We start from the raw sequence: 12,746 nt of genomic DNA on the forward strand, positions 1-12,746 counted from the left end.
ATTTTCTTGGTAAGCCTCCTAACAACAGCCCTTTTTCCCTTGCCTTTCTTATCATCTGTGTTCCGGTGAGTTGTGCAGTGTCTTTGTCTTTGTTGAGGGTTTGAGATGTCGACGGTAGCTCCGGCTTCCTCTTTGTCTCTATCGGAGGTCCTGTTCCGATTCGGGCTTCGAGTGTCTTCTCAGCAATGAAGGTTTTCTGATCTATTGTCTGTCTTGAGGTCATGTTCTGGCGGAGTCTCCTTCACGGCGGCGGGTAACCGAGGTTGCATCTGCTCTCTCGCGGCGCTAGGACTCTCTGTACCTGTCAAGGTCAAATCCTAGTTTAAGCTCGTTTTCTTCAATTCTTTTTGTATTTTGGTTTAGCTTTCTGAACCAGACCTATCGGGTTCTTTGATTTGGTTGAATTTGTAATCCGGTTTAATATATAATATCATATTATTAAAAAAAATAGAATCTATACGCGAAACTATTTTAGCAGCTTTAATATCTTTAATGCATAATTGGGAACATAAATGAGGCTTTTGTATTTGGGCTCATCAGCTAAATAAAGAATGTTGTGATTTATATCTCTAGCTAGTATTTCATGTCACTACCAGTGGCAGATCTACATAAGCCAAAGAGGTGGTATTTTCCCCCGTACATTTTTTTCAAATTCTTTGTAATGTATAAAAGCTTTAGTCATTTGCTTCTATTGGAAATCATTTTCTACCCTGTTTGTGTATTGTTTGTCTTGCATAAATTTTTTTCTTGACTACCAGTCTACTATATACTTGCGTTTATCATTAATTATATCAACCATCTTGTATATAACATAATATATGTTTTAATTATATTTATGTTCCAATCCCTTCATAATCTTGGGAGTGATATATGAGAGTCTTTTTTTTTTGGTCCAACTATATATGAGAGTCTTAGAGAGAGTTGATGGATAAGAAACAGCATATAGCATTCATAATGGATTAATAGACAACATAATCAAATCGAAACTATAATTAATCGTCTTTAGACAGCTCTAAAACCTTACAAACTTAGTTCTAGGATATATGATAGATAGTCCGCGTTCATGCACACACCATTGTCGAAAATTTCATCAGTTTTCTAAAACTACCATATTAAAATAATTTTTTCACTATTTTCAGTGTGTGGTTTGTGATCTGACGTGATATACAGATGTCATTATTTTTTGGTCTGGGTACAGTTAATCTTGACCATGGAAGCATCAATGACACTTCCAAAAGGCAAACTAGAGTACGTCTAGACATAATACCTTAGGTAAGAAATGAACCCACATTAAACAAAATATGACGAATGATTTTTAATTTTTTGTAAGTAAATGTGTAGTTATGTAATTCAATTTTACCAAAGAAATGTTTTATACTAATCTGGGCACAAATATTTTTTAACATCATATCACTCTTCATTAGCATATTTGTCTTTCCTGTAATATATAAGGTTGGACACACAAAATCTACCCATGTACAACAGACTAAATAATATAAATGATTTGTGCAAGCATTGTACAATCTTTAAGAACTCATCAACTATTTTGGTTTCAAAACTTTTTTTGCTATTGGCAACCCGAATTTGAATTCCATAATGTATTTTTTTCATTTTTCATTTTTCTAAAATAACTTTATTATATTTTTTTATCACCTTTCCATTAAGTAATTATATCTTTTTGCTTTGTATAGTGGCTCAAGTTTTTCTTTCTTTTCTATAATTATTTTTTGTTTCTTTATTTTTTTTTTTCAAATCAATAAATACAATTATTTACCTTTTACTCTTATAATTATTTTTAATTAAGTTCTATTTTTTTCTTTCGATACTTAGATTAAAACAACAATTAAAACGAATAAATGTTTTTATAAAGTTAAAATCATTATGTTAAATATACAATTATTTTTGTTGTATTATTAGAAAATGAATCTTTAGCATTACTGCAAAAGATGTTTATTTTTTAAGTTTGGCTAAATTATTTTATTTTAGATAAAGTATAAAATTCTAATAATTTTTTTGTGAATAACTAGAAAATTCTGAGACAAAGTATGTATATCCTCCTAGGCCTGAACCAGTCTTTATGATTTATATATGTTCCAATTGTCATTGAATTTGTGACCTCTTAGATTATCCAAGGTACTTTTTCAGTCTAACTATCAACCTCTGGTAAATTCTGTTTGGCATACCAAATATGTGTAGTATGACGTTTCATTATGGTATCAAAGTCATGCCTTTGGTTCGGGATAAGAGATAAATAATTAGAGGTCATATATATTCAGATGGTCAAATTGGTTTTGTAGTACATCATACTATGCATTTTTGGTATTTCGACGCCATGTTTTGCATTTATGTCAAGATCGATTACTACAGTGTCTACTTACTACTTGAATCCTTAGTAGTCTTACTAAGATTTTCAGAACAGGTGTCTTAGGTCTAAGTTTGATCTCTAACTAAACTCATTTTGAGTTCCTAAGAAAAAGAACTTTATTCTCCTGAGTGTAAAACCTAATTCTACACAAAATTGGAGTCATAAATCTTTTCTTTAAGCCTACTCAAAAATCATTTCATGTTTTAGATCAATATCAACCAGGTCAGGATCCACCTTTTCTTCTAGGTTTGATAAAAAGTATCTCAGAGACTAAAAAAAATGTCATCACTAGTGTTGGTGGTATACTCCGCACCCCCGGTTTAGTCCGGTATAAACCGAGATCCGCCCAATTGATCTCGGTTTACGATAGTTCATACCTGAAAAACATTCGACCTGTTAACTGATTTACAATGTCAGTTTTTATATCCGGACTTCGCGGAATATTTCCTAATCTTATCTGGAAAAGAGAAATATTCCTAAAAGATAATTCCCCGAGAAAAAAAGAAAGTTATTTTTATCTACTTCGGGAAATAAGAAAATCTGCATTATCAAGTCAAGAAGGAAAAGGAAAATCGACCGACTTCAACCTCTATAAATAAAGAGCTCCTCGTTCATTCAAGGATTCATTCATCACTCAGAAACCAGAAGACCTAGAACACATCTTTTTTCTTATTCTTTCTATAATATGAACTACGAATGGCTTGATCCCTCTTTTGGGTACGTAGGCAGCTCATATTGAGTTCAGCTATAACTTTAATAAAATCTCTAAATTCTTTGTGTGATACTCAGTATCAACAACTAGTCATTAGAAAACCATAGATTACTTTCAAGGTTCAGTAGATAATTGAGAACTTTCAAAACTTCATAAACACCAGATCTATCAAATTTCAAAATTCAAAATTTTCAAGAACAAATTTCTCAATCAAAACTGAAGAACAAGATAAAAAAAAACTTACAAAACATTTTGAAACAATTTTTTTTTTTCTGAAAATGCTTTAAAAAGACATAGAGAATACAATTTTAAATATATACATATTGGTTTAGTTCAAGTTGGAATTAAACCACTTTCAAAAGAATGATTAAATACTTTGATTTTAGTTATTTTACAAGATACACATTTTAAAATATTTATAGATTCTTTTACTAAGCTACATTCAATCAAGTTTGTGTACTGCCCTAATTTTATATGCTATCTAATTTTTACGGTATCTTTAAACGACAAAAATATTTTTAAAGTCTCTAATTTTATTAGTAAAAACTCACAATTATGAAATGATTGAAGGGTTTATTCCAATTGCTTTAATTTTTAGTTAAATTCCATCTTTAGAGGAACATGGTGAGTTATTGGCTAAGGGCGATCTATTGGAAACAAGTTCACTAAGTGAAAAAGCTAAAGCCGGGGAGCATGAAGAAAAAGAGATCTACCAAAATCAGTTGAAACTTGATTCAGAGACTAGAAGCCACAAAGCAAATTATGGAGAGCACAAATAATTCAGCTGATGCACTCTCAGAGAGGTATTTCTTATTGTCTACACCTGATTCATATACTCTAGATTTTAAATTGCTGGAAGAAGTGGATTTTAATTTTGGAGATTCAGCATTTTCCAGACCAGAGAACAAAGTTCAGAAATTGCTGACCGAGCTTATGAAACCAAGTATAGAGAAGCCAATGCTCTACTACAGGACAAGCAAAAGAGAGTGGGTTTTGGATTTTGAAGGAACAAAAGGCAAACTAGGAGATCACACTAAAACCGGTGCAACTATGCCTCAGAATCAACAATAAGGAGTCATCGATGACTGATCCAGCCCATAGACCACTTCTATTGCATTCGCAAACACCCAAGAAGACCTATGTTCCTAGTTCAGCACAAATGGGATCCAAGCTCAACTGGTCCAGCCCATAGACCACTTCTATTACATTCGCACCTCATCTAGAGCATGCCAAAAAGTGAAATCAGTCCAATCCGAGTTCAGATGAAGAAGTTATTCAGTTTTCAAATAAGAAGAACTCGAGCTTACTCGATTTGGAGCTACACGTGTTCATTGGAGGATTCTGAGAGGAATCAATCTATGTAACAAATTGTTCTGGAATATTCATTAATCAAAGAAGTAGAGAGAATGAAATTCACATCAAAACCAGTTCAGAATTGGAAGATATGGATTTTACAAATCGGTGGATATGTTCCAAGTCCAGTTACGCATCTAAGCCGAAGATCGTGCTACACAGCCCAACTACGAAACGATCTCGACATGAGACCACATGGAGAATGTTAAGAGATCTCTTCTGGTTCCAACAAGCTCTCAAAATCAGAAGTAATGGACATCGGATCTCAAAGATACTCCTCATTTACCAAAATGGGTCAACATGTTCTATACATGAAGAGTTATGGGCCCAATTGGATTGGAAACTTGAAAACTTATGTTGGCAGGAGGACTTTTTACTAAGCCTAAGGTGAAGGAATAACTCAGCCCATCTCTTTTCTTATCATCAGAATTCGACCAAGGAGTCAAAGGGACAAGAAGCTCATGGGTTGTTCAAAAAGATCAAGAGTCAACTCAACCTTTAGTTAATGTTTTTCTTTATTTTAGTCTAAGCTATTCATTCCGAGATTGGTTAGTTTTCTACTCATTTCATTTCTATATCAACTTATGTAAGATCAGATAAATAATGAATCAAAAGATCTTTTATCAAACTTCTTCTTCTTTGAACATGATTCACTCAAAGGTGTTTGTTGGTATGTAATATCCAGCAACCAAAACTTGGCTTGTCTAGGTGTATCATATCCTAAGAGTCACTAGAATATCAGTAGCTTTCTGGATTTCATGTGTGACTATTAGATCCATTTCTTTTGTTCTTAAAGGTTTTCTGACTTCTTTGAATCAAAACCTATCTATTTGCCAACTTCTAGTGTTTGATTCTTGGGAGGATCATATCAATTAGACTATTCGTGATCGTCATGAGATCTTTGATTCAGTTTACATTTGCCATGAGAATGTAGATTTGAGTCAAACAATTAGAGTTTATATTTTGTATTCGATTCTACATATTCAATAAAGAGTTCCAATTCTTAATTCGTAACTACAACCCATCACACATTTATTAATAAAAAGAGGATTAGACGATGTATAAAATACAACACAAGCTCATATTGTTCCATACTTGGAACTTGTAAGAGTGGAATAAAGATATGCAATACCGTACATTTTTGGGTATAAAAATTCTAATATACAAATAAATAAATATGCTGGTTTTGTTGTTGTATATGTATAGATTATAAATGAGAGAGTTGTGGTTGATACTTGGTCACCAATCATCTTCTTTGGAAATTGAAGGCTTTGATGGCGAAAGCAAAGACGAGGGAGAAGAAGACGCAAAAGGCGACGACCATAATAGCAGAGACACCCAAGAAGTCATGTTTGTATCCCATCACATCCTCAAGAAGTTGTTTCACCATCACTTGATGAACACCGTCTGATAGCGTCACTTCTTTCTCATCATCACCATACTGAGACACCAATAAACCATACAGTGTCCATGCTACAGGGTTTGCCCAGTAGTACCATCTCCACCACAAAGGAATCCTCTGTCCAAATCAATCCAAAGACGAAGTAAAGAAAAAAGTATATCTAGATAAAAATTATCTAATCTTACCTAGGTATGTGAACCAAATGATAATGCTGAATAAAAAGTTTAAATTATACCATATTTTTCAATGATCAATCAGTTAAAGAGTCTGAGTCACTTTACCTTGTATGGGATCATGAAACCGCTGAAGAGGTTCCACAACATGTAGAAAGGGGCAGCTATAATTGAGGCAACGTTGTGGTTTGGAGTGATTGCTGTTGTCATCATTCCGTAGAAGGTGAAGTACATTATCGAAAAGTACATGAAGAATAAGTACCACAAGAACTTCACCGCCGACCATTCAAACGAGGCCATTGCGTAGAATATGCTGCTGTATATAGTGGACTGTGCTAGCACGTATGGAAACTCTATAAAGACCTGCAGAATTCACCAATCTTGTTGTCTTTATCAAATTTTTCGAAAACACAACGGAATAGAAAGAAAGTATTGGAGATGGATAACTTATGTAGCAAGATGTGTATCTTGCGTACCAAGTTGTGTCCAATAGAAAGAAAGGAACAAAAAAAAACTGATGTGTGTGTGACTGTGACCTGTGCAAATGCAAAGGGAAGTGCCGAGTACATTCCCGCTGCTCGCTCGCGGTATGAAACAAATCTTTCAATGGAAACAACGGGCTGCGCAGCGGTTGCGTTTGTGATGCCAATGAAGAGAACCGCGGCGTACATAGATCCCATAGCATTGAATAACTGTTGTTGGGTGTCTCTATACATGAAGAAATGTTTGAATGGTTAACAATGTGCCAAACTTCTACAGGCACAATCATTGAACTAAAGGTAGTAATACCTTTTGGCGCCGAATTTCCAACATATTGTTCCAAGCATTAGAGAGATAACAATGGTGTAGAAGAAGCGAACTGCGGTGTATTGAGGGTTTCTCCAATATGACAGGTTTTGTTTCCACAGGCAAGCAACAAACTGACTATAGAGCGACTGAGAGTATCTCGTTGGAAACTCGAGTTCTTTAGAAACATTACTTGGCTTGCTGAGGCCTTCGATCAGCTCCTTGTTGCGTCTGCATTTGAAAAGAGACGGAAAATAAGGTAAACCAAAACCTCTGAAAAGCTAATTTGAATTCTGACTGAATGGAAGAAAGTCACATACCGACAAAGATTTGAGTTCTTGTAAATTTCAGCAAAATCAACACCAAGCCGGTGTTCCTCAGTCGAAGAGGTGACGTCAAGCATCCATGCTGCCGGATTATGACCAGGTTTGATCTTTTGCACACCTTCAATAGACTGAGGAAAGACAGAAATAAAATTAGTTCAAAAACATGGCAAGAACTTGAACCAAGTTTCGTTTATGGATCAAGAAACAAAGAACTAAGGCTACCTCGAAATACTTGATAAGCTCACAAGACTTCTGGCCAAGTGGACCAGCATATATGAGCTCTCCACCACGTTTCATGAACAAAAGCTGCATAAACAAGGTAATATAATGCAATTCTGCACAATGTTTGAATTATCCAAATCAATTGTTTTAAGAAACCAACCTCGTCGAATGATTCAAAAATATCAATGCTAGGCTGATGTATCGTGCAGACGATTGTTCGTCCAGTGTTAACAATATTTCTTACAGTCCTCATCACAATGGCAGCAGCCCTTGCATCCAATCCTGAAGTTGGCTCATCCATGAATACTATAGAAGGGTTTGCAACTAGCTCGACGGCAATTGTTAACCTTTTCCTCTGTTCAGTTGATAAGCCATCAACTCCAGGTAGACCCACCAAAGCACCGCTCAAGGAAGTCAGCTCCACTAGCTCCATCACCTCATGGACAAACGCCTCAAGAATTTAACAGTTTAGAGATGTCAGTATAATCAGAGACAAGCATATGAAACAATGATCGAAAGATGATGGAAAATTTGTTACCCTTTGTGTCTCTGAGTCGATGTCTGATGGTAAACGAAGGCACGCGGAGAAAAGTAGAGATTCAACAACAGTTAGGCATGGAGAATGAACATCATTCTGCTCACAATAACCTGAGATTCTTGCAAACGTTTCCTGCCTTTTGGGAAAACCAGATATGTACACATCGCCTTCGATTGTCCCACCGGTTTTTCTTCCGGCTAAAACATCCATGAGCGTTGTTTTACCGGCACCACTAACTCCCACCAAAGCTGTAAGTACACCTGGTCTAAAAGCTCCAGTAATATTCACAAGTAGCTGCAACTTATCTTCTAGTATCCCTTGTTCTTTTAGTCCCTGAAAACTTTCGTCTCATGAGCTAGACATATACAAAATGCATTTAAACTGAAATACCAAAAACATTTTTGTAGAAACCTTTTACATACCTCTGGAACCTCCACATAGTAATTGATATTGCTGAAAGACAGAGAGAGTGGTTGAAACGGGAGAACCATGCCTCTATTCTTGAAATATTTCCCTGGACCAATTAAACATAATCATTAGCTTCTTTCATTTCAGTAAACAGATGAGAAAGGAAAACTTTTTGTGTTTCCCTCACCATGTAATGAGCCTGAATGCTGCAGGTACTCTCTTAATTCCACAACAAACTCATCGCCTTTCCTTTTCTTTTCTCTTTCGGCCAACTCTTCTTTGGATACCACAGCTTGTAATTTACCCCAAGCTATGAATAGTTTACAAGAATATGACAAGATTATTACACTGATTCACAATGGCTGATGGTTAATGCTTCAGGTAGAGAGAAAAGAATGAGAAGCTTACGGTTGAGGTAAGCTAGGAACAGTGTAAAGAGCAAATTGAAAAGAATTGTGTATCCAAGCAAGGCACCGATACCGATCCAATACCAGTAGTTCCCAGAGAACAAACTTCTTTCTTTTAGCACTGCCAAACCAAGAGAGTCGCTTGTGTGATTCCCAGCACTCTTCATAAACAGAAAAACAAAACAACCATTGACATTTGCTTTCAGACTGTATGCAAACTAAATCGAAGAGCAGGCTGCATTCTCACCTTTTGCCAAGAATGGCCGAGGAACTCGTTCACAGAAGCGGCGTTTTGAGCATACATCAGAGGAGAAATCCAGTAACCCCAAATCCACCAGGAAGGTATGCTATCTGAGAAACCAAACAAGAGAAAATTAATTCTCATGTCGTAAAGGAGAAAGTTCAAGAACTCCAAGAAAGAGTATGAAGACTCAGACCTCTGGAAATTATAAACCCTCCAAGCGTCATAACCACCAGCATCGCAAAAGACCCAAACGTATTAGCAACTATCATATGTCGGCCTAAAGAACCCATCACGCGGAAAAGACCCAAGGACATCTGATGCAGAAGGAAATACAGCAAGAACTGCTGAAGAAACCTGAATATTATAGGAGTTCACTGTTAACTTTTTTTACACAATCAAATCAGTCTTTGTACAAGAACGTACCTGGAGAACTGAGGATCATATCCGATCATGTAATATGTAACTGCCACCCATGTGGCAGACTCTATTATTGAGGTAGGGATACTTAGAAGCCAGGAAGGTAACGTATAAGCCCAGCTCGGATAAAAATGCAAGTCTCTGTGCTTATAAAGAACCGGAAGCTTGGCTACTAACATAGGAACCTCTGTAAACCCGTTAAAGAGAATGATGACCATGGAGAAGTAGAGCGACCCAAGATATATGTTGCCATCATCAACAGTGTTGTGATGCATTGTTGTCCGGCAAAAGACAGTCATCGTGATCAAGGCAACCAAAAGAAGCTGCAAATTAGGAGAGAGTGAGTTAAATAAAGTACTTAGTTTATCAACTACATGGGACTGAAAGACAAATGATTCCGGAGTCAAACCTGAACAAACTTAAACACATAAATAAATGCATTCTGCTTCATCAGTTGCTTCTGCCAGGAAAAGTTGATCTTGAGTAGTTCACTCCTCTTAACACCGTATTGTGATGTCGATAAAGCGGCTGAATGATTGAACCGTTTATCAAATGGAACGTCAAGTTTCTTTCCCAGCTTCTTACCAGTCGGAAATGAACGAAATGCTTCAGCAAACTTTCCAGGTGGTACATAGCGATAAGGCCGAAAAGGGACTGACCAGTATTGCTGCTGGTCCTTCTTGGAAGTGACCTATTAACAGAGAAACTCAGTTAGAGTTTTCAAAAACAAGGGTTAAGAATTTAAAATCTCTACTTCAAGTTCTTTAAACCTTACCTCTTGCAAGAAATCTGCCACATTTTTCCTCTCGGGGCAGCTAAATCCCAACGATGAAAAGAATTCAAGAACCTCATCACGAGGGCCCTGGTAAATAATCTGTCCCTCGGACATAAGGATAACATCATCGAATAACTCGTAAGTCTCGGGAGAAGGCTGGAGTAAGGAAATGACGGTGGTTCCTTCGAGCGCATGAGTAGAATGCCTCATATACATGATAATCTGATGAGTCGTTGAACTATCTAAACCATTCGATATTTCATCCATGAAAAGAACCCTTGCAGGACCAACTAACAGTTCCCCTGTGAATCCATAACAATGGTTCAGTGTATCTATTTATCTACTTATATGAACAAATTGAAGAATGAACACACACACACACACACACACACACACACACCTGTTGTGAGCCGTTTCTTCTGCCCTCCTGAGATTCCTTTAATCATCTCATCTCCTACCAATGTGTCTGAGCATGTGTCCAATCCTAAAATCTTTGTTGGATGTATGATAAGTTTAGAAAGAGTTTGAAGAAACAGGCTTAACATTAACCTTGTATAATTTTATATAATTACTCTGAACCTTTGCCTATAGTTTCTGACGAGTAAGCATTACAACCAAATTTCAAAGCATATAAGGCTATGGAGGATACCTTCATAATATACTCCACCACAAGGCTTGTCTCCTGTCCACCGAGAGCTAAAGACTGGAGGGTTGAAAAAACTGGTTTAAATCAAGAGAATGATTGAGTCTAGAAAACAAATGGACTAGAATTTTGACTAAAGCACTAGTACCTTCATAAATATATCAAGATCTTCATCAGGTACAATTCCTGCAAGCTTTTCCCTTCTTGCTAGCTCCAAAAGCATATCTGTTTTTTCAGTTTGTTTTATGTCAACGTCAAACTAAGAACATAATGCACAGTGACACACACTCTCTGGTTATTACTACTTACCATATTTGAATCCAACACCTTGACAACGACCAGCAAACTCGAGAGTCTGCCTCACTGTCATCTCTGCCACATGCCAATCCTGTTGGCTGACATATGCTGACGTCCTTGGAGCGATTATCTCTTTGAGATTGTAGCCATTGTATGTTATCTTCCCGGATGTCTTCGGGGCGAGCCAAAGCGTATACGAAATAGGCAGGAAACGAATTTAAAACCCAAGAAGCATAGTGACAAGTATCTAAGAGAGTTAAAGGCATCTTTCTCTAGCTCTAATTCAGGTCATCGTTTGGTTTACCTGAAGATTATTTCCAAGGCGTCCAGCTAAAGCTAAGAGTAGTGTTGTCTTCCCGGAACTCGGAGGACCAAGTAGAAGTGTTAATCTGCAAATCAATGCACGAAGAATTAGACAAAAAGAGTAATAAAAAAAAACAGAAAACTTCCAATGAAGATGTAATTATAAATACCTCGAAGGTCTAATGATTCCGCTAACATTGTCTAAGATGGTTAATTTGCTTCTTTTCGCACCATAAAGACGGATATTCCTTAAAAAGGCCTGTAAAGACAAAACTTATCTCATTCATTACAAATCACACAAGATTTCCTCAAAACTGAAATTAAAATTGAAAAATCAAAATGAGGAATTACTAACTTCTGCCATGTTAATGATGAAATTGGGAATTGTTGGTAATGCTCTGCTTCCAACATGAACGAATGATTCCACCATCAAATCCTGAAACCGAACTTCAATCTTTGGAAATTTCAAATCCACTCTGCATAAATTCAACCAAAAACAAAAATATATTACTCAATTGCAAAATTGTGGTTAAGACCCATTAAAACTTTTGATTATATCACATTGCGAAGTTTCCAACGCATCAATAATCAGTTTACTCCAGTGAAGCCATTCACCGGAAAACTTGCCGGAAAATTCAAAATTGAGTTCCAGCAATTAGATAATTAGAAGGAAATTACGCGTCAAATCTCTTCCTGACGCGAGCGAAGAACTGTTCAGGATCATGGTCGACGGAATTAACGAGCCGGTCAAGTAGAAGACGCTGCTCGCTAGCTTCTAAGTTACCGATTCTAATCTCTTTATGCTCACCGACCATATCCCTGAAAATGCCGCGACGGATCCGCGAATAAGTCGGTAAACGCTGCAACGCCACCCATCGAAGCTCTTCTTCGTCTTCGGCTTCGTCTTTAAACGACGTCGAACGCGAGAACGCGTTCTCCGTCGAATTCCACATCGACGGCGAATCAGAGAGCGAGAGTTGAGAAATTGAAGAGGAGGAGGAAGATGAGGTTTAGTTTGGTCTCACTCTCTCTCTTCTGTCAGATTAATCTCTCTCCACTAAGATAACTGGTAGGTGAAGCCACCATTAATGCTAATTTCTCTCTCTCTGGAATTTTATGGCTGCGTGTCTCTCTCTCATCTGTACGTTAAAGTGAAATAACAGTTGAGGAGAAGAGAGGCTCATTAATACTAAGCGGGAAAAAACAAATAATTTTATTTTAGTTGTTGGATAAAAAAAATATTTTTTTAAAAACAATTTTGTAAATGAATCTTTAATTTGCAATAAAATGTAGATCAATCTAGGCAAATTTGTATTTAATCCATAATATTAGCCGTTGTCACTGTCGTTAATATTTTTAAAATATGATAAAAGTA

General features: G+C 36.5%; 1 protein-coding gene across 1 annotated transcript; it reads right to left on the bottom strand.

Annotated features, from left to right (window-relative positions):
• Positions 1 to 5,492: 5,492 nt before the first annotated feature.
• LOC18025506 (ABC transporter G family member 32) lies at positions 5,493 to 12,324 on the bottom strand. The gene is made up of 24 exons (XM_006408544.2): positions 12,050 to 12,324; positions 11,727 to 11,847; positions 11,542 to 11,630; positions 11,373 to 11,457; positions 11,081 to 11,240; positions 10,920 to 10,996; positions 10,778 to 10,831; positions 10,529 to 10,619; positions 10,129 to 10,430; positions 9,763 to 10,044; positions 9,360 to 9,676; positions 9,130 to 9,290; positions 8,940 to 9,043; positions 8,694 to 8,853; positions 8,473 to 8,595; positions 8,300 to 8,391; positions 7,878 to 8,210; positions 7,500 to 7,790; positions 7,340 to 7,423; positions 7,112 to 7,245; positions 6,795 to 7,022; positions 6,542 to 6,713; positions 6,114 to 6,368; positions 5,493 to 5,949 (listed from the first exon to the last, which is right to left on the bottom strand). Exons 1-24 carry the CDS (start codon positions 12,322 to 12,324, stop codon positions 5,677 to 5,679), a joined length of 4,263 nt encoding a protein of 1,420 aa, XP_006408607.1. The 3' UTR covers positions 5,493 to 5,676.
• Positions 12,325 to 12,746: the final 422 nt, after the last annotated feature.

The sequence above is a fragment of the Eutrema salsugineum genome, unplaced genomic scaffold, assembly GCF_000478725.1.
Source record: "Eutrema salsugineum unplaced genomic scaffold, Eutsalg1_0 scaffold_12, whole genome shotgun sequence".
In the NCBI taxonomy this organism is placed as follows: domain Eukaryota; kingdom Viridiplantae; phylum Streptophyta; class Magnoliopsida; order Brassicales; family Brassicaceae; genus Eutrema; species Eutrema salsugineum.

Bases quoted from the DNA above. Each gene is read 5' to 3' on its own strand.
- LOC18025506 (XM_006408544.2), bottom strand. From the start codon at position 12,324: ATGTGGAATTCGACGGAGAACGCGTTCTCGCGTTCGACGTCGTTTAAA. The intron at 9,291-9,359 runs GTACGTTCTTGT...TATAATATTCAG, and splicing joins TATGATCCTCAGTTCTCCAG to GTTTCTTCAGCAGTTCTTGC. The intron at 7,023-7,111 runs GTATGTGACTTT...TTTCAAATGCAG, and splicing joins AAGAACTCAAATCTTTGTCG to ACGCAACAAGGAGCTGATCG.